Below are 20,866 nucleotides of genomic sequence, written 5' to 3'. Positions count from 1 at the left end.
GGAAAAGGGGGGGGCCTGGAAGTGCGTCAGCCTCGCCTCCACGGTGACGGCTCGTTCGGCTGCCGCCATCTTGCGGACTTGCTGTCCCAGCGCTGCAGGCAAACTCCTTTGACGCAGCACCGCTCACCTACACGGAGGCGGACTGGCAGCCCTGAGCGTCGCAGTCATGCCGGCGGGACCCGTGCAGGCGGTGCCTCCGCCGCCGCCCGTGGCCACCGAGCCCAAACAGGTACCGTGCCCCCTTTACGCCGATCGGCAGCCCGATCGTAGGCCTAGGTGCGCCTCACTTCTGCATCAAGAAGCGGCTACTAGGAGGGCTTAGAGGGACTGCAAGTCCCAGGAGGCAGTGCGCTGCCTTCTCGTCGCGAGTTGAGCTCCCGGGAACGGTGATTCTCAAAGTGTGGTGTGTGGACCAGCAGCATCAATATCACCTGGGAGTTTATTAGAAATGTAGAGTCTCTGTAAAATACAGCGTAGGAAATAGCCAATAATAGTGCAGTGACTGTATATAGTGCCAGGTAGAAATATCGAGGCAATACTTTGTAAAGTGTGTGATTATCTAACCTCTATGCTGTACACCTGAAACTCATACAAAATAACATCGAATGTAAACTATAATTGAAAAATAAAATTAAATGTAAAAGAAAGAATGCAGAGTTTCCACCCCAGATCTTCAAATAGGAGTCTACATTTTAAAGGATCCCAAGGTGCTTCATTCAAGTTTGAGAAACATTGATCCAGCCTATGTACTGGTTTTGTGTGGCAGTTGCACCCACCGACCCCCAGCCTTTGCCCAGTAATGCCTAGTTTCCCAGCCTGCAGGGTACAGCTTTGAATGTTAATTCTTCTGCATCTACTAGGTGCTTGGTCTAAGCCAGACACTGAGCCAGGCTCCCTTGTTACTGGAATGAATGACTAGCTCAACTACTGCCTTAGTGAGCTAGCTCATAGACTAGTAAGGAGGCAGGTATGTGTGTATATTTGACAAATGTGTGTTGCCCCATCACTCTAAATAATATAGTTCCATATAGTCCTTTAAAAAAGATCGTAATTAGCCAATGGGGGAAGACGTAAACATTTGCAGTTTGGTTTCATTTATAAAGGAAACAGTAATGTAATTAACATTGCTGGTGGAAGGGAGATCAAAGTAGGTGAAGCAAATGGGAGTGAGAGGTAAGTAGCTTTTAGAAGGTTGAATAGGAATTCCCCAGGTAGGTGATTTGGGGAAGGAAATAGTATTCTTGATTCATTCAGCCAACACTGAGCACATATTGTAGGCTGACCACTGCTTTGGGTTCAGAATACAGTGGAGAACATGACAGAGGAGGTTCATACCCGTCCCACAATATTTAAGTGTCTCTATGCCCCGGTATTTTCCCAGCCACTGGGGAAAATAAACCAGGCGATACCAGATAATAAATGGAAAGGCACTAAGAGAGAAATGAGATGGTGCTTCTGATCACGGGTAGATAGTGTGGCTGAAGTATAGTTCTGGGGAGTGGTAGCAGGAGATTCGATTCTGAGGATTTGGATTTTTCCTAGTAGACAATGGAGAGAAGAGGAAGGATTTTAAGCAGGATAATGACCGCTTGTGTTTCAGAAATTCAGGTAGGTAGGCAGTGATATGGACAATGGCTACAAGGATGGGGAATTAGTCACTGTATTCAAAAGATGTTGAGGGTCTGGCTAGATTGGGGTGCAGGGGCAGAGGGTTTAATGATAAGCTCATGTCACAAAATGGCAGATAGTACAGGCTCTCCGGCCAGCGTGGGCCAGGGTGACATGTTAGAAATCTGGTTCTGCTGCCATTTGGGCAAATTAAGCTCTCTATTCCTCAGTCTTGTTATCTGTGAAATGGGGATATTTAAAGTACTTCCCCCATAGGGCTCTGATCAAAGCTAATATATTTAAAGTGCTTAGAAAAGTGTATGGCACCTACTCTGTGTTTGATAAATGTTATTGCCACTGAAGTTGGAGACTGTGGAAAGAGGAGGAGGTCCAAGTTTCTGGCCTGTTTGGCCGTTCATGATCAAAGAGGTCAGAGTTGACCGAAGTGCCTAGGAATCAACTGATCTAGAGCTCCAGCACACACAGCGATCTGGGACGTCAGTTTGGATGGGATTATTTAGGCTAGAGGTGCTAGAGGAAATGGAGGATGTGGTTGTGAGTGCCTGAGGACAGTGTGAACACTGAAGAGAACCAAGAACAGCATTTTGGGGATGCCCAACATTTTAGGGCAGGCGGTAAAAACGAGGAAGGAAAGTTGAATGGAATGGTGAGCAAGAAGAAAAGACAGGCGAGAATGGGGCCCGGGAGTGGAGGAGTGGAGAGTTTCGTGAAGGAGTGGTCATTGATCACACAGCCAGATAACTGCTGTACTTGGCTGTCGGCAGTTGTTTTTGACTTTGGCAATAGGACTTGAAGTGGACTGGGACCAGATGGGAGGTGAGGAACTGGGAACGGGGAGGCCAAGAGAACTCAGGATGTTTAGCTGGCGTAGAGGAAGGGAGGTGGGGGGAGAAGTCAGCAGCAGAAAAAAACAGGAGGGCAAGGAAGACACTTTATTTTTCTAAGATGAGAGATTTGACCCTTTGTTTACTAAAGGAAGACTGGTAAGGAAAGAATATTAGAACTTCCGGGCAGTTGATGCTGAGTATTCCAGTGTAGTTTCACTAGGCATTTGAGCACTGAGTGGTGGTTAAGACTATGGAATGGATGCAGAGGGAGAGGGCATTAAAGGCAAAAGGAGCTGCCCTCAAGGAGCTTTCTGTGTCTTTATTTGGCAAACTAAATATCCCACGCTGGGCACATCCCTTGGTGTGGGGGCCTTCTGAGTTCAGGAACATGGTTTCTCAGACTGTGGTCAGAGATCCTCTGTATCTGAATCTCCCAGTCACTTGGTAAAAATGCATATCCTCAGCATCGCTGGCACAATCCAGCTGGTGGAGCCAGAAAAGTTGCTTTTTTATTGATTCCCCAGGAGGGGCCCTGGCAGGCACAGTGCAGTTAAGAGAACCACTCTTCTTGAGCAGAGGGCTCTACCCCGAAGGAAGTCTGTGGGGGAGAGTCCGATGCTCTCAGTAGCAGCCTAGAAGGGTTCAATCTGTGGATTTGGGAGCCCAGCCCAAACCAGTAACTTCAACACTGTATTTCTTTTTCTTTTTTACAGCCCACAGAAGAAGAAGCCTCTTCAAAGGAGGATTCTGCCCCTTCCAAGCCAGTGGTGGGGATTATTTACCCTCCTCCAGAGGTCAGGAATATTGTTGACAAGACTGCCAGCTTTGTGGCCAGGTAACATAGCGACTTGTGCTCATGTGGCTTATAGGTGGATTTTAGCACCTAAATGCACACAGGTTAACACTGGGTTTTAAGAGGTGCTGTTAGGTTGGCGCTCGAGTGGCATCAGCGGTTAATGCACCTTTGAAGGCACAAGTCACCTGAGCAGTTAGTTCACCTGTCAGAGACACTGAGGCCACAGTGGAGAGGCGCTGTCAGCGTAGGCCAGTTGGCTCATCTGAAACCACAGCATGGCAGTGAGGTGGGCAGTGGTCAGGACTGGCATCTGTAATGTAGCAAGGCAATGGCAGCGTGCGAGTCACACCCAGCCCCAGGGTCACCAGGAACCTGTGCTTCCAAAACAGGCATGAGGAAGTGCCTGGGAAGTGTTTGCCCGAGGAGGACAAAAAAGGGGGTTGATCGTTCTCATTGTACAAGGACTGCATTCCCCAGAGCCTCAGGTGACCCTCCTGCAGAGGAATAAAATGCCACCTCAGGGTTGTTGTGAGGCGGGAATGAGGAATGGAACTGAACACAGGTGTTACATCATGCAGGTGTTAGCTGTCGTCTCAGATGGCTCTGAAACCAGCAGAGTTCCTCTTGTGTCCCCACCCCCATCATGCTTATACACACTCACGCACCCTCAGATGGATCTTCCTGACGGCCACTTGACTCCAGAGGTCAGCACATTCCCAGGTTAGGGTATTTAAAGTATTCCTTTGGCAGCCAGCAGGCCACATCCAGCCTACAGATCTTTTTGTTTGTCTTTGCAATATATTTTTTTAACTCGAATTAGTTGTCACTTTTTTATTTTCTTCCTTCCTTTCTTCCTTCCAAGAGGGAGAGGAAGAAAGTGAGGGAGAGAAACATCAGTGGGTGCCCTCTCCTATGCGCCCCCACTGGGGACCGAACCCGCAGACTAGACATGTGCTCTGACCAGGAATCGAACTGGCGACCTTTTGCTTTACAGAATGATGCCCAACCAATTAAGCGCCACAGTCAAGGCAAGTTGCCAGTTTTTAAAAATGAGATTGTACAATGAAACTGGATTTGTGTCTTCTCTTGACAAACTAGACAACTGCATTCATGGCGGCAGTAGCTGGCCCTGAGCAGACCGCTGTACTCAGGGCATTTGCTGTCCAGGGGGCCATGCCTTGACCTCTGAGGCTGCATCCCCATCGTAATACATCATTTAGTAGATGTATTCCTTTCCCAGCCTCCCAATTAATGAAATACGGAAAGAGGTTACTCTGGTTATTGCCTTTACTGTGTCAGGTGCCATGTGGCTTTGTCTCATCATTTCAAGGGCTTTGATTTACCTGGGTATTGGGTTAAAATTACTCTGCTCTTGATTGAACGTTATCAGGCCGTGCCAGATTTAGGGCAGCAGGTGTTGTATCTATGATAAATGTTTAATGCCTCGTAGCAACACTCCTGCTTCCCCTTTTCCCCTGATATTTTAAAAACAACAAATAGGAAAAGGGTGTTGGAGGAAGAATCAACACAATCTACTACCAGAATAGTTTCTGCTAGCTGTTTTCACTTTTTCCTATTTCCTTCTGGCCCTTGGCATCCTTTTTCAGATCCTTGTAACAGTAGCAGAGATACTTTCACATCCTGCTTTTCCCTTTTGTGCTGTGTCGTAGGCATTTTCCCATGTTGCTTTGTGCTCCGACGCTGCGCGGTCCTCTCTGGGGAGGCTGCACCGTGCCCCAGCAGCGGGCTTTCCTTGACTTGGCCGTGCCCTCTCTCTCTTCCTTGGAGATTGTTTCCAACCTTGCAATTTGGCACATGCAGCTGTGGGGAAGTTTCCGAGCATTTTCTTTCCCTTTTAGATGGTTTCCTTAGAATAAAATTGTGTGGTACATTCTGATGCATTACTGGCTGAAAGAGAATTTTTGAAGTCTTCTTAAACATTTTGCCAAATAGCTTTCCAATAATTTTCTACCAGTTTCTTCTGCCACAGAAATAAGAGTCTATCCAAGTTTCCTTAAAAATAAATCTGTACATCTGCACTCTACATCTATTTTTGGCTGCGATGATGGCCTTGTAGTCATTTCCAAAATTTCTGCACTTGCTTTTTTTTTTGGTGTTACAGTGAAGGGACAGGTCAGCTCCCACTCTGGAATGAAGCGAAGATGCAGGACTCTCTGCTTCATTTCTTCAGGGTCCACACATAGTGATTGACGGAACATACAGTAATAATCAACCAGTATAGTTTTTCAAAAGAGGGTTTTTTTCCTATTCAGGTTAGCTATTCCCTTTCTGCATTTTCCTGTCAAGGAACTGAAGTGGAAATAACCCTTACAAGTCCTTCCAGCGGGATTGAGTCAGAATCCTGGCTTTTTCTGTTGCAATCTATTCCTTGTGTGAGAGAATACAATTCTAAAATTAACATTCATCTAATTTAAAGTAACAGAAGAGCTGGGAATGAACACGGCTGCCTTTTCATTGTTTCAGCGTTTCAGATTGTTCCCAGATGCGGTGAGGTTGTGGCTTCAGAGGCAGCGATAGAGGAGACAATCAGACCCCCTCTTTCTAGCAGCGGTTTCTGCCCTGGGCGTTTGCTGGATGTCGTGACCGAGGGTTAGCATATTTAGGTGTGCCTTCACTCTCCTTGTGTGTAGTTTGCATTGTTTAAGGAGTGGGACAAATGATGCTTCCTCAAGCATGAGGTTCTAGTTGGACTAATTCACTGTTAAATTGAGACCTCATGGTGTTAGTCATGCCACAGAGTGTGACCAGAGTGTGGGGGAGCTAGCCTGGATGCTGCTGGCCGCCACCACAGCACCAGTCGTTATGGAGGCTAACCTGGGGCACCGCTTTGCCTGTACCCTGTCTGTCTCCCCATCTTCAACTGACAGGGCCAGGGTGTGGAAGTCTGAGGAGAGCGGAGCAACCTGGCTGCCCAGCAGCCCCTGGAGCTGCCCGTTGGTGTGCCTAGGGCCCCTCTGAGTGCCGGCTCTGGCTGCGCGAGCGATGGAAGCCCCGCAGTCGTCTCCTAACGCGCAGGACTGTCTCTGACGTTTACGGAAAGGCCCTTCTGATTGTGTAGGGGTGACTGCTCATTCACTTGCAGGCCACCGTGTGATTCGAGAAGACTGCATCTCCTTAACTAATTTGATCTTCTTAGTACTGCAAGACAGAGATGGTAGTAGCCGCATTTTACACGTGGGAAATCGAGTCAAAGAAAAGTTTGGTAATTTGGTGCTCCGCAGTGAACCCCAAACTTGACTGTGTTCTTATCTTGTGTCTTGAAAGTTAGTGTGCTTTCTGACCGACACAGGTGTTACATGCAGGGTGAGGCAAAGTAGGTATACAGCTGTGAGTATGTGAAACAGGGTTTAATTTTATGTTTTTATTTATTATTGTGTTATCTTCCATATGAACAACTGTAAACCTACTTTTGCCACACCGTGTGTGTGTGACACCTTAAATATTGCTATTGGGACTCTAAAAAAGAGTCCCAAAGACCCTTATGAGGCTTACTACCGATACAAGGTCAGTGAGTTCTAAAAAAAGAGACTTTTTTCCTTTTTATTCTGAGGTTATTAAAGGCATGCAAGCTGGGGACATAGGGTGTGTGGGGGAAACTGCCCTGGGTCCAGAGAGAGGTGGCAGACCTCCCGGCCGCTCACACTGCCCCCGTCATCTGCGTGTGCCTTACCCAGCAGCACAGGCTTGCGTCCTTGGGGAGCGTTTCCTGCCTGGGCCTCACCCAGCAGTAATGGGGGGGTTTTAGGCAGCACTTAGATGAGGCATAAATACAGTTGTCTACATTTTCATGTTTTTTTCAATCTTCCTTGTTACCCAGAGGACAAAGTCTCAGTTTGGTGCTAGTATATCTGTGACACCTCTCCAGCACTCAGTAAATCCCCCTTTTTAACTAAGAGAACTGGCCTCAGTCATAGCAACTTGCAGCTAAACAATACTATTACTTTGTTTTCATTGTATTTAATTTTAAGTCTGCTTTTTGTTTGTAAAGCCATACTGATTTTTTTAAGTAGTGTTTTTTTCTTTAATTAAGGGTTTTATTTTTAATTTTTAAAAAGATTTTACGTATTCATTTTTAGAGGAGAAGGGAGGGGGAGAAACATCAGTGTGTGGTTGCACTTGTACAGCCCCTACTGGGCACCTGGCCTGCAACCCAGGCTTATGTCCTGACTGGGAATCGAACCAGCGACCCTTTGGTTTGCAAGCCAGCACTCAGTCCACTGAGCCACACCAGCCAGGTCACCATGCTGATTTTTATTTGAAGTAGTAATATATGTCTTCCTTTGTAAGTACATTTTTTAAAGTAAATAAATATTTTTTTAAAGCAGTAGTTCAGGTGGTGTTTTGGAAATGGCGAGGCTGGCAGGATGAGCTGCAGGAGTGATGAAGTCGGGGAGACCTTTGGTAGAGGAGGCCTGGGTCAGTCCAGAGGAGGCAGATGGCACTGGCTGCTGGTAGCAGGAGTCTCGAGGAAGACCTCTGCTGTGCTGAGAAATGGACTGTTTGAGCAATGGGTGGGGCAAGAAGGTCGCTTAAACTTCTGGGTCTCAGCAGTTGTAGGGGTCGTAGTGTTAATTTTGTTTTCCTCCTTCTAGAAATGGACCTGAATTTGAAGCTAGGATACGACAGAATGAGATCAACAACCCCAAGTTCAACTTCCTGAACCCCAACGACCCTTACCATGCTTACTACCGCCACAAGGTCAGCGAGTTCAAGGAGGGGAAGGCTCAGGAGCCCTCGGCCGCCATCCCCAAGGTCATGCAGCAGCAGCAGCAAGCAACCCAGCAGCAGCTGCCTCAGAAGGTTAGAGCCAGTCCCTCCCCTCACTTCCCCAGGCCTGAGAGGGAGAGGCCGGCCAGGACTGGGTGGGAGGGGAGGATGATGAACTTTGCTCTCCAGACTGCACACGCCCCAAGGAGAGACGTGAGGTTTTTATTCCCATGTTACAGAAGCAGATGCTGAGGCTCAGATAGCAAAGTCTTGCTGACATTTGGCATCTTTTTAGCACTGCTTGTCAAGCTGTGTGCTCCGTGCTTTGAGGGCTGCTTCATTGGCACCTCACAGGGGCTGCATGAGGAGGCCAGGAGAGTGATCATTTTACAGATGGGGAATCTGAGGCTCAGGGAAATGGGATTTACTTTAAAAGTCCATGCTCTCAGCCCCCTCTCTTTGCCTTGCCAAGTCTTGTGGTCCTTCCTTCTGCTATCATTCTGTCTCACATTCCCCGGGTCCTCTTTGTCTGGCCTGCCCTGATACCCCTCAGCACTAGGCCCAGCACTAGGGACAGTTAGGGTTGTCAATGAGGACAGGAAGGGCAGGCACATTTTGCTTCCCTTGTAGACCTGGACTGGTCCCTTTTCTTTACTCTGTCCCGGGACCATGGTGGCAAAGGCCGCTCCTCATTTTACAATGGGAAGTAAAGGTCGACGTGGGTTTTGGGACTTTGCATTGCAATTCACCACTCCCACGGCCTCAGGCTACTTCAGTGTCCTCATCTATAAAAAGGATTCTCGGGGCCTGTTCGCTGCACCTCATGGTTCATGTGGAGGCCAGGTGAGGTAACAGGCGTGTTAGCCCTTCATCCGGTGAGGCCCCCTGTGCACTCAGAAGGCCCACTGCATCCTCTGGCCCCCTTGGTTGGGATTTCAGAAGCCGTATTCCTCTCAGATCTCCTGCTACCCAGTTTTGGCCTTCGATTTCTGGGCAGCAGCAGAGATGCAGAAGGGCATGGATCTCACCGGAAGCCTTTCAGGTGGTTGAGGCCACAGTTGGCCAAGAAATATCGCTGCTCATATGAGTTGGGATTCTCGCCCACCATGTGCCAGTGTGGTACACATCATTAGCAGAGTCACAGAGCCCCTCTCTGGAGCCAGGCCACTCCTGCAGCTCTTGCCTCACACACCTTCTGCATCGTAGGTCCAAGCCCAGGTGATCCAAGAGACCATCGTACCCAAAGAGCCCCCTCCTGAGTTTGAGTTCATCGCAGATCCCCCCTCCATCTCAGCCTTTGACCTGGACGTGGTGAAGCTGACGGCTCAGTTTGTGGCCAGGAATGGGCGCCAGTTTCTGACCCAGCTGATGCAGAAAGAGCAGCGCAACTACCAGTTTGACTTCCTCCGCCCACAGCACAGCCTCTTCAACTACTTCACGAAGCTGGTGGAACAGTATACCAAGGTGCCTGGTCGGGGTGGGGGCCGGGGTGCTGGGCCCAGGGAAGGAAGGCATTTTACCATAATCATTCCATCCACTCACTGTCTACAAGGACAGTGTTCCTCTGTGGTGCCCCTAGGTGGATGTTAGAATGTCATTTCTATGTGAAATCTTGGTTTCTACTCAGTTTCCCCTTTTAAATGCAGCATTGGCTGCCGTTTGTAAAGGGAAATGAAATGTGTGATTGATAACTGCCATTGGGGGAATGCCTGCTGTGTGACAGGCGGGCCAAGTGGTGCTAGCTGCTTTTAAGTGCATTTAAATTTTCAGGTTCCTAACATGGGGCCTGAGAAGGAAACCAGGCCTTCACAATTATCTCTTACTACCCAAATTAATCCTCACAAGAACCCTTGAGGTGTTTCCCCCCTTTTTCAAAAGCAGGAATAGGCTCAGAAAGGCGAAGTCACTTATTCATGGCCTCTCAGCTAATAAGTAGCTACAGTGAAATTTAATCCAACATTTGTTTCTGAAACTAGTTACTTTTCACCCTAAAATGTACAATACTTGAATTAGAAATATTCTTTAAGTAGGTATTGGGAAACAATGTAACATAATGTAGCTAGTATTTAAGTGCTTACACATGCAGCATCTCATTTAATCCCTAATAACCTATAAGGTAGCCATTGTTATTATACTCATTGTACAGAAGAGGAACCTGAGGTGCAGAGACGTTCACTTGGGCAGCATCACGCAGCTACTAGGTCACAGAGCTGGCATTTTTACTTCAGACCCTAAGAGCTTAATTATCATACTGCATTGTTGCAATCAAGAATCTGGGCAAGTCAGTGCTGGCATTTAAAATGATCATATTGTTGATGTGTACACTGGTACACATTTTCCTATGGTACGGGTTTTTTTGGGGGGGGACATCTGTTCTTGATATCTGGAAATAATATGTTAAAAGATCTGACTTTAAAGGACTCACAATGATTTCCTGTAACTTAACTCACTCTGTATAAGTAGAAAGAATTACAAAAATATGTGTGTTTAGAAAAAGACCATATCCAGAAGTTAGTAGCTCAAATAACAATCATTGAAGGTCCAGAGCCAGAGGACTACTGTAATTATATAGAATCAATTTTAAGTGAGCCCTGGGTTAATATCGCCTAGTGGACTGCTTCTGGGGTTAAAGGTCCCCAGATCTCTTCTTATTCTTTATTTTCCTGTGCCTTCTCCCTCAGAACTTGGGTGTGGACATTTAGTGCTGTAATTTGAGGGCACTGGTGTCTATCTCTACCCATAGGGACCCTAGGAGCAGATCAGTTACTGGGGTGGCAATACAGGGAGGATGGGGCGAGGCTGAGCCACTTTATGAGTGATAATAGGTCATGTTAGGGCTGGAATGTTAGGGTTGGAATGACGGGCTATTTTGAGAAGAGCCAGCAAATACACACATTGTGTGTCAGACACTGTTCTAGGTATTTGAGAAACAATAGTGAAAAAAAGACAGAAATCTGTCTTTGTGGAGTTTTCTAGTCTTTTGAGGAGGTGACAAGCGAGTGCAATCTCAGTGTGTGTCAGATGGGGATAAATACTGTGGAGAAAAAGAAAGCAGGGGATGGGAATGTAGGGAGGTGGGGTCAGTGGGCTGTTGTCTTAAAATGGGGTGGTCAGGGGAGGCCTGGTAGCATGTGCAGAAGGAAGGAGCAGGTCCATACACTGAAAGCAGCCATCACATACCAACTGTGTGTTGCATGTTCAGCCTGTGGTTTTGCATGCTTAACTGCTAATTCTTACAGCAACCTTTTAAATGGTGGTGCCACTCAAGTGGTGATATCACCATTTTGTAGAAGGAAACCAAGTTACAGAGGTTAAGCAGCTTGCTCAGAGTCACACAGCCGAGTGGAGCTGCGAGTGGGACCCAGAATCCCATGCTCTCCCTTCCGTGCCTTTCCACGGGCCCGGGAAGGCTGCCTCTCTGTTCCATGCTGTGCTGCACTGACAGTTGCACTGACGACTTCTGTGTTTCAGATCTTGATTCCGCCCAAAGGCTTATTTGCAAAGCTCAAGAAAGAAGCCGAGAACCCCCGAGAAGTTTTGGACCAGGTAAACCCAATTTCTTATAACCAGCTATGTATAATCAGTGCAAGTTATGCTGGGTTCTGTTTCACATTTGTAAATAATCCCTAAGATGGTACCTTGCTATGTTCCAGGCGCAGTGGTGGAAAGAGAGGCCTTATGGCTACAAAGGCCAAAGAAACCGGGGTTCTGTGCTCTCTAACTCTCTGCTCTGCTCTCAGCCTCACTAGGTCTTCCTCTTTTCTACCCTCATTAGCAGCCCACTCCTGAAGCAGATGCCTTTGGAAGCCCCAGGTCTTCAGAGTTGAGGACAGAGGGCATATTGGCACTAGCTGTTCTGGGTGGCTGCATGGGGTCTTGTTTCTCAGGCTCTCAGACTGCCACTTCTCTTGTGGGCTCTCGGTTGTCATGTGGACTTCCTGGGCGGTAGTTAGCTACTCTGCGAACATGGCCCCTTGCCAACTCAAGCAAAAATCTGAGGTTATAACAAACGGCTGGCCTTGGGGCCCAGGCAGAAGGTGTCTGTGGCTTTCAGAATTTTCACCCTGTCCAAACTCTGGGCCTGGCTGAAAATAGATACAAATATATTCATAGTTTCCTTTATGCAGTTCCCCTTTGTAGGCAGAACAGCCTTTCTATTCTGGAGGAGCTGCTGGCTTTAGTGAAGGCCTTAGAGGTAACATCCTTACCAGGAGCAGACCCTGATTCGGCTGAGCACCTTGCTGTTTTCCATCTCCTCAGGTGTGTTACCGAGTGGAGTGGGCCAAGTTCCAGGAGCGTGAGAGGAAGAAGGAAGAGGAGGAGAAGGAGAAGGAGCGAGTGGCCTATGCGCAGATTGACTGGCATGATTTTGTTGTGGTGGAAACAGTGGACTTCCAGCCCAATGAGCAAGGTAGGTCAGTGACTCCCAATGGGGAGCCGGGAGTTCAGAGCCGTCCTGGGAGAGCTCGCACAGGTGTTCCACAGAACAGCAGAATGCCTCAGGGGCCTTTGTCAGTGTCCGTTTCATCTCTGCTTCCAGAAGACTTCAGTTCTGTGACATGGTCCCAGTTAAACATCAACAAGTACTTCCTGTATCAGACCTCGGGTGGGCCTCTGGGGATAGGAGAGGAATCAGCCCCAGCGCTCGGGCAGCTCACAGTGTGCAGGGAGTAGATGGGTGGGCCTAGGACAAGGAGCGTCTGTGGAGGCGGCCTCCCTTTGACTCTGGCTCACCCTCACCCAGGGAACTTCCCTCCCCCTACCACCCCGGAGGAGCTGGGGGCTCGAATCCTCATTCAGGAGCGCTATGAGAAATTTGGGGAGAGTGAGGAGGTCGAGATGGAGGTCGAGTCTGATGAAGAGGATGAGAAGCAGGAGAAAGCAGAGGAGCCTCCTTCCCAGCTGGACCAGGATACCCAGGTGCAAGACATGGATGAGGTATGTCCCTGGGAAGGCCTGCGGGTCGACCTTTCCCCCCGGAGCCTGAGGATGTGGGGGTGCTGTCCACCAGAGTCAGAGATCCAGCTCCCTTGTGACCCCCGAAGGGAGGCGTGGGTCCTGCCTGAGGCATCCTGACCGAGCAGCTGCCCAAACCCAGGCAGCGCAGGGCCTCTCTCCAGCTTGGGCAACAAAGATTCATTCACAAGCAAGGGTCTGAAAGCTGTGCCCGCCCTGTTCTCTGACTTTGCCCCTTTGCCCAGAGGCCCTGTTCCCCACCATCCCCCCGCCAGCTCCCAGTTAGGGAACCCTCTATACCTCAGGCCTTGATGCGTTTGAGCTGAGGCCCAAATGATCAGCAGTTCCCAGAGCTTTTCTAAGTGTAGCCTGTGCTTCTTTTTGGCCACCTCTGCCCTCTTTGAGCCAGGCCTTCCAAGCAGGCATAGAGGCCCCACAGCCAAGCTATTCTCCTCCCCTCGGAAAGAATTTGTGTGCAGCCCGAGAAGAAAGGCCCCTGTGTCTGTGGGAATTGACTTTTTCTCTCCCTCCCAGCATTACTCCATGAGCAGCAACCATTAAGCGCCAACTTGCTCCCCGCACCCCTCCCTGGCATGTTAAATGCCCTTGGCCTCCTGGGACAGCCTGGTGCCAGCTGCTGGAAATGCCTGGGCGGAGTGTTAGCACCACAGCCCCTAGCGTTCCCATTCATGCTGTGAGGAAGTGGCCTGGCTGGCTGCCGGCTGGCCTCGGCTGCCCGGGGAGGCTTAGCACATGGACGCTGGCAGGCAGGGCCCTGGGCAGCTTGCCACCCTGAGAGCCACCAGGGTGCAGCGGCAGAGAGGTGGTGGCTTCTCGGCCCCTCTCTGAGTCCTGCCACTGCTTTGCTTTTCAGGGTTCAGATGATGAAGAAGAAGGGCAAAAAGTGCCCCCACCCCCAGAGACACCCATGCCGCCTCCTCTGCCCCCGACTCCAGACCAGGTCATTGTCCGGAAGGACTACGACCCCAAAGGTAGGGTCTGCTTTCCTTCTCCCATGTGTTCCTGTCCATTTTTAGTATGGCTCGAGGCGGCTTGTTAAAGGTATTGGTCACCTTTTGTCCCAAGCCTTGCAGTGGGGAATAGGACACAGTCATCTCTGGTGCCCTGACAACTTGCCCACCTCCAGATAGAGTGTGGCACTGAACGGATGTACTTGAGTGAATGACGTGCAAATGAAACAGCACCTGTTAATCTACGCTATCCCCCTGTGTTCTCACTCAGACATCTCTGTTTCCTTTCAGCTTCCAAGCCCCTGCCTCCAGCGCCTGCTCCGGATGAGTATCTTGTGTCCCCCATCACGGGAGAGAAGATCCCTGCCAGCAAAATGCAGGAACACATGCGCATTGGGCTTCTCGACCCCCGCTGGCTGGAGCAGCGAGATCGCTCCATCCGTGAGAAGCAGAGTGACGATGAGGTGTACGCTCCAGGTGAGGTGGGGGTTCCACCACCCAGTCCACACCCCTTCTCTGACTCAGCCCTGACTCACTTTGGCCCACGGGAATCTCTAAACTACAGTTAAGTTGTCTTACACAAACATAGAAAGCAACGATTGAGGTCAGCAAAAGCTTTTGAGGATAAGTACAGCCTGTCAGTACAGCTACAGAGAACTCCCCGTTTTCCAGAATGACTCTGTAGACTCTCAAAGGCAGGCGCCTGGCAAGGATGGCGTGTGCACATTGAGTCACAGAGCCAGGTCTGAATATAGCTGGGAGGGGCGCTCCAGCGAGCACCTGGAAATGAGACCCGGCACTGTGGTCCCGGGACTGCTGCGAGAGAAGCAGCCCATAAGGTGGGAAACTGCCCCAGAGGCAGGAGACCGGACTTTTAGTCCTGACCCTGCTGCTTGCCCCTCATGTGACCCTGTCCTCTCAGTTGCCTTTCATAAGTCAAGGGGTTGGACAAGCTGTGGTTTACAGGCTTATTTAGTGCCGATTGGGTGACCTTCCTCAGGCTCAGAGGATGGGCACGCTGAGTTGGGATTCAGAGTGAGCCTTGTCCCATGGGACCAGCCTCTTCCACCCTACCCCAGGAGAGCTGCTGCCTTGTTGGAAGGGCACCTGGTTTCGATTCCCTCTCGTTCCTTGTCTCCACTCTGACCATATCCAGGGCTGGATATCGAGAGTAGCTTGAAACAGTTGGCCGAGCGGCGTACTGACATCTTCGGTGTGGAGGAGACAGCCATCGGTAAGAAGATTGGCGAGGAGGAGATCCAGAAGCCAGAAGAAAAGGTGCAGTTTGGATATGTCCTAATAATGCCTTTCCGACCCTCAGACTCCCACATTGGGCTCAGTTTCAGGAGCCCTGACAAGCTGTGGCTTTGCTTTCCCTTTCAGGTGACCTGGGATGGTCACTCAGGCAGCATGGCTCGAACCCAGCAGGCCGCCCAGGCCAATATCACCCTCCAGGAGCAGATCGAGGCCATCCACAAGGCCAAGGGCCTGGTGCCGGAAGATGATACAAAAGAGAAGATTGGCCCCAGCAAGCCCAATGAAATCCCCCAGCAGCCACCACCTCCATCTTCAGCCACCAATATTCCCAGCTCGGCCCCACCCATCACCTCGGTGCCCCGGCCTCCGACAGTAAGCCAACAGCTACCTTGTCACTGATCTTTTAGAGCGCGGTCCTTGGGGTTGGACACTAGTGGGTAAGAAGAGCAGCTGCCTTATAGCAGGGCCCGAGTGCCGAATGGGTCAAACAGAAAGAACTCTTTAATGGGAAGGACCTCTCTAGCTTGACCTTCTGACTGTGTGGGAGGATGGGGCAGGGAGGGAGGCAAGTGGTAGATGTTAAAGCAGGCTTGGGGCAGGGGAGGACTGCGAGGCTTAATGGGTCTTTGAGGACTGATGGCTCTAGGAGGCTAAGTCAGGGTCAGCCTCTTCAGTGGCTCTTTCAGTATCTGCCATTAGCATCTGGTTGAGTCCCAAGTGTAAAGAGTGTCACCCTGGGCGTGTCTCAGCAACGTTCCTGTCAGACGGGGGTGAAGCTGTAGTCTCAACCCCAGGGGGCTGAGTTGGAACTGTCTAGCTCCCTCCTTTTTTTTTTTTTTAAGATTTTAATTTATTTATTAATTTTGGTGAGGGGAGAAAAAGAGGGAAAGAAATATCAGTTGCTTCTCACATGCCCTCAACCAGGGACCTGACCTGCAACCCTGGCGTGTACCCTGACTGGAATTGAACTGGCGACATTTTGCTTTGTGGGGCAACACCCAACACACTGAATCATACCAGTCAGGGCCAGCCCCATCCTCAGAGTCTACAGGTGACCAATTGCCAACCGTGAGTCCAGCCTTGGCTTCCTATGACCTCTGGGTCCTTTCTCTCCCACAGATGCCACCTCCTGTCCGTACCACAGTTGTGTCCGCAGTACCCGTCATGCCCCGGCCCCCGATGGCTTCCGTGGTCCGACTGCCCCCGGGCTCGGTGATCGCTCCCATGCCGCCGATCATCCACGCGCCCAGGATCAACGTGGTGCCCATGCCTCCTTCAGCGCCTCCTATTATGGCACCCCGCCCGCCCCCCATGATTGTGCCAACAGGTCAGTGTCCCTCATGCTGTAGTGCTAGCTGCAGCTGGGGGCCTAGCCCAGAGGAGAGCCATGGCTTCCCCGTGTGAGGGATCCCTGAGCTTGGAGAGCCACGGGGAGCCACGGTTCCTGGAGAGGAAGGCTGATTTGGCAGAGCTGGGTGTGTGCACCCAGAGGAGTCAGGCCCCAGGCAGGTGCGGAGGCCTGACAGTGCTTCCTGTCAGCAGGCACCCACTCCATCCGTCAGTCCTGCCCCTCTTCTAGTCCCCTGCTGCCCATTTTGGGCAACCTCCTAGATCGCTTGCTAGGGAACTGGCTGGCTGCCAGACACAGCAAGGAGCGGCCCTTCCTACCTCTGGGAGAAAGAGTAAACCTTTGCAATCTCCCTTTTCACCTCTCACCAGCCCTTATCCCTGGGCCCCTTCCCCCACTCACACAGCTGCGTATTCCTGTCCTTCCAGCCTTTGTGCCCGCTCCACCTGTGGCACCTGTCCCAGCTCCAGCCCCAATGCCCCCTGTCCACCCTCCGCCTCCCATGGAAGATGAACCTGCCTCCAAGAAACTGAAGACGGAGGATAGCCTCATGCCCGAGGAAGAGTTCCTTCGCAGAAACAAAGTATGTGATCCCAAAGTGCTCCCTGTGGCCTGCAGCATGTGGCTGGGGAGTCCAGTCCCGCCTCAAGCACTCCCTGGCCTGCCCTTTTCTGTTCCTGCAGTTTTGGCTTCCATGACCTAGGTCAGCCAGTAGAGGCCTGGGTGGGCTTCTGAGCACATACTAGGTATGGGGTCAGCGGTTGGAGGAGCAGACAGCAGTGGTGGTCCCCAGTGTGAGCCGTGGTAGAGGCCAGCAGGGAGACCCGGCTATTCAGGCAGCGGGACTTGGGTGTGAAAGGGACCCTAGACCCTAGAGCTGCGACTTGCAACATTTTTCATCTCATGACCCACATACACTAGTTACTAAAATTCCTTAGCACACCAAAAAGTATATTTTTTGCCAGTCTGACAGAAAAATAGGTATAATTTTGATTCTTTCACACTGGACAGCTGTTGTTGTATTAGCTATTGTCTTTTGTTTTTTTGTTGTTGTTTTTTTTTTTTTAGAATATATGCACCCTTGAGTTCATTTTTTTTCTTAAGATTTTATTTATTTTTAGAGAGGGAAGTGGGGGGGGGAGAGAAAGAGGGAGGGAAACATCAATGTGGTTGCTGGAAGCTGTGGCCTGCAACCCAGGCATGTGCCCTGACTGGGAATGGAACCTGCGATGCCTGGTTCGCAACCCGCGCTCAATCCACTGAGCTATGCCAGCCAGGGCCAGCTGTTGTCATTTTTTTAATTTGACAGTCTAAAGTAAAAGAGGACAGTGCTCCTGACTAGCTAGACAGGAATTGCTTGTTTTAAAAATTCTTTTGGCACACTGGCTGAAAATTGCTGCCCTAGAGAAAATCCTGGCCCTAATTTCTTTGTGGCCTTCACCTTAGGAGCCATCCCTACCTTTGTGGGGGTCCTGTTGGGGTGCTAGAAATACGGAGAGGTGAGAACCTTGGCACCACCAGTCCCTGGGGACGCTGTTAGGCTACAGTGGGGAATGCACTCCCTGATGCAGTCGACCGAATCTGTTTTTTCTTCCGTTGTTTTCTGATAGCGTTTCCCATCTCTTTGGTACTCCGGTGCCAGAGTAGAGCTAACACTGTACGGGCTCTTGCCCATTTAGTGCTCACAGTAGTGTAGTGTAGTGCAGTGCTGTGGTTGTGATCAGCTGTGTTTCAGACATGGCACTGAGGCTCAAAGAGCCCTGGTTAGCAGGGGAGCTGAGTTGGGAACCCAAGTCTTCTGACCTCACTGCTCATATTCTTTTTCCCTGTGGTGATTCTTGGGATTTGCAGAGCATTTTCAGGTCACTTCTCCAGCTCCAGGCACAGCAGGAGGCAGAGTAGAGGTCGTGGTAAAGGAGAGAAACCAAATCTTGTACTGTGTCACAAGTTGCATCAGTAGTGAAGCAGGGGCCAGAGTCCAGGAGCCCAGATGGAGAGGTGACATTGTCTAGACTGGCCCGGGAATAGGAGAGCATCGTTCCTGACGGGCGCAGGGATCCCAGGCATAACGGCCACCTCCTGTTTTGCAGGGTCCAGTGTCCATCAAAGTCCAGGTGCCCAACATGCAGGATAAGACGGAATGGAAACTGAATGGACAGGTGCTGGTCTTCACCCTCCCACTCACAGACCAGGTATGCGTTGCTGCAGGGGAACCAAAGGGTCAGGGGGCAGTTGCTGCTTTTTTCTTTTTTAAAAAAATTATTTATTCTTAGAGGGGAAGGGAGGGGGAAAGAGAGGGAAAGAAACATGGATGTGTAAGAGATACATTGATCTGGTTGCCTCTCACACACCCCCAAACTGGGGACCCAGCACACAATCTAGGCATGTGCCCTGACTGGGAATTGAACCGGCAACCCTTCAGTCAGCGCTCAATCCACTGAGCCACAACAGCCAGAACAGGTCAGCTTCTTTAAGCTGACCTTAGCAAGGGTGTGACTGACCTCTCCTTGGTCCTACAGGTCTCTGTTATCAAGGTGAAGATTCACGAAGCCACGGGCATGCCTGCAGGAAAACAGAAGCTGCAGTATGAGGTGAGTCAGGTGTCTGGTCCTGCCTCTTGGGACTCAACACCTGTGCTGTCTCAGAAGCCAAATCCTCAGTGGAATGAAAGGAGTGGGAAGATGCCTGAATATGGCCATCTGAGTACATCCTAGAAAGGATGGTGCTGACTGGGAGTACTGGGGCAGGTTAGCTTGACAGAGTGAGGCCCTGGAATGGAAGAGTCATAGTATATAGTATTGTGTGGGGTCCAAAGCACTATCTGCCTCAATGACTGGGGTGGACTCTGGGGTCAAGTATTGGGCATGTTCTGGTGGGTTTCTGGTCTAGTGGCGGAGCCATCACAGCCAGTGGTCTCAAGTAGTCTGGCTTTGTGCATGGACACAGAGGTGATAGTCCAGCTCAGCCTGGTGCTCACCAGGTCTCACAGGGCCGCTATATTCTCCCACTTGTGGACTTTGACAGATTCCCACTCTGGGCCTCAGCTTTTTTGCTCTGTAAATGAGGCTGTTGGACCAGTTGATCTCTAAAGGTCTTGCAATTTAAAATTCTGTGGGATTGGTCAGGGCCAACTTTTTGGAGCACTGACAAAAGGGAAGAGCATGACCTGGTAGGAAGGAAGGAAAAGCAAAGCATTCTGGGAGGAACCAGAGACATTCAATCCTGTCCTGTGCCTGCACTGCTCTGCCCTCCCCTCTCCCCCCACCCCTCGCCACTTGTCCCCAGCCTTCCTTCAGGCCTTTGTTCACTAAGTTCAGAGTGAATGGACATTGGGAGTGAGTCTGCACAGTATGCTCCAGGCCAAATCAACCTGTGCTAAGACACACTGTCTGTTTTCCAGGGCATTTTCATCAAGGATTCCAACTCACTGGCTTACTACAACATGGCCAATGGTGCCATCATCCACCTGGCCCTCAAGGAGAGAGGCGGGAGGAAGAAGTAGAAGAGAGGAACCTGCTGTCAGGTCCCAGCCACTGCCGTTTTGCCTCTCCTGTCCCCCACCCCCTGTCCCAGAGCCAGGAGACCTTGCCTTGTACATTTGTTTCCCTCTTTCTTAGTTTGGAAATTCAAATTGTCCTGCAGTTTTCTCCCCCTACCCCCTTCCCACATTAGTTAAGAGAGGGCTTCCCACACCACTCTCCTCCCCAGTGGTCTCTGGAATTCCTTTATTTTCGAGCACTGGATTCATTTCTTCCAGCAGCCCGTTAGGAAATGTGAACCCAGGGATGTTCTGTGGGATAGTATCATAGTGCCGATTGGCACTTACCTGATAGAATATGCTTGTTGTCGTCATTAATCATTTTGTATCTTGCCACAGGCTGTCTAATAAACCTGTTGGACCCTTCTTGTGCAGTCAGTGTCATAAGACTTATCTCTTGGCCACCTGCACCCTGTTCACGCTTGAGGCAGGGGGAGCACGGCATAGTACCTTGGGCCTCTTCTGCTCTGGGGGATGCTGGCTGTGAACTAACTTATTGACACCAAGTCCTTCATGAATCTTTCTTGAAAAGATGTACATTTATTGTCCTTTTAAAACTTTCAAACTCTCTAAAGGCATAGCCCTGTATGTTTAACAGACTAATACAGATGTCATCAACTTGCCCCAGAACAAGGGTGGGTGAGATGCAGTTCCTGGGTCCCTGCACAGCAATGAGACACACGCAGATGAGGCTCAAGGGTAGCAGCTTCCTGCAGGCCCGAAATCACCCGTCACCACATTGGCTCATTGACCTCAGGTGGCTTACCCTGAGTGAGCACAGGGACGTGATGAGTTTTTTGGGTTTTTAAAAAAGTT

The 20,866-nt window shown here is 50.2% G+C and overlaps 1 protein-coding gene across 1 annotated transcript; it reads left to right on the top strand.

The window, feature by feature from the left end:
- Position 1: 1 nt before the first annotated feature.
- On the top strand, positions 2–20,422 carry SF3A1 (splicing factor 3a subunit 1). Its single transcript, XM_028527316.2, has 16 exons — positions 2–229; positions 3,170–3,291; positions 7,866–8,073; positions 9,187–9,444; positions 11,452–11,526; positions 12,241–12,391; positions 12,725–12,918; positions 13,811–13,928; positions 14,199–14,384; positions 15,064–15,185; positions 15,291–15,536; positions 16,284–16,491; positions 16,941–17,095; positions 18,603–18,704; positions 19,032–19,103; positions 19,913–20,422. Exons 1-16 carry the CDS (start codon positions 167–169, stop codon positions 20,012–20,014), a joined length of 2,382 nt encoding a protein of 793 aa, XP_028383117.1. The 5' UTR covers positions 2–166; the 3' UTR covers positions 20,015–20,422.
- Positions 20,423–20,866: the final 444 nt, after the last annotated feature.

Source organism: Phyllostomus discolor, chromosome 13 (assembly GCF_004126475.2).
Source record: "Phyllostomus discolor isolate MPI-MPIP mPhyDis1 chromosome 13, mPhyDis1.pri.v3, whole genome shotgun sequence".
Classification (NCBI taxonomy): domain Eukaryota; kingdom Metazoa; phylum Chordata; class Mammalia; order Chiroptera; family Phyllostomidae; genus Phyllostomus; species Phyllostomus discolor.
Note: the sequence above shows the minus strand (reverse complement) of the source record. Positions and strands in the feature narration are given on the sequence as shown.

Excerpts from the sequence above, each read along its gene's own strand:
- SF3A1 (XM_028527316.2), top strand. The coding sequence starts at position 167 with ATGCCGGCGGGACCCGTGCAGGCGGTGCCTCCGCCGCCGCCCGTGGCC. Across the intron at positions 15,186-15,290 it reads TCCAGAAGCCAGAAGAAAAG|GTGACCTGGGATGGTCACTC; the intron begins GTGCAGTTTGGA and ends TTTCCCTTTCAG. Across the intron at positions 15,537-16,283 it reads CGGTGCCCCGGCCTCCGACA|ATGCCACCTCCTGTCCGTAC; the intron begins GTAAGCCAACAG and ends TCTCTCCCACAG.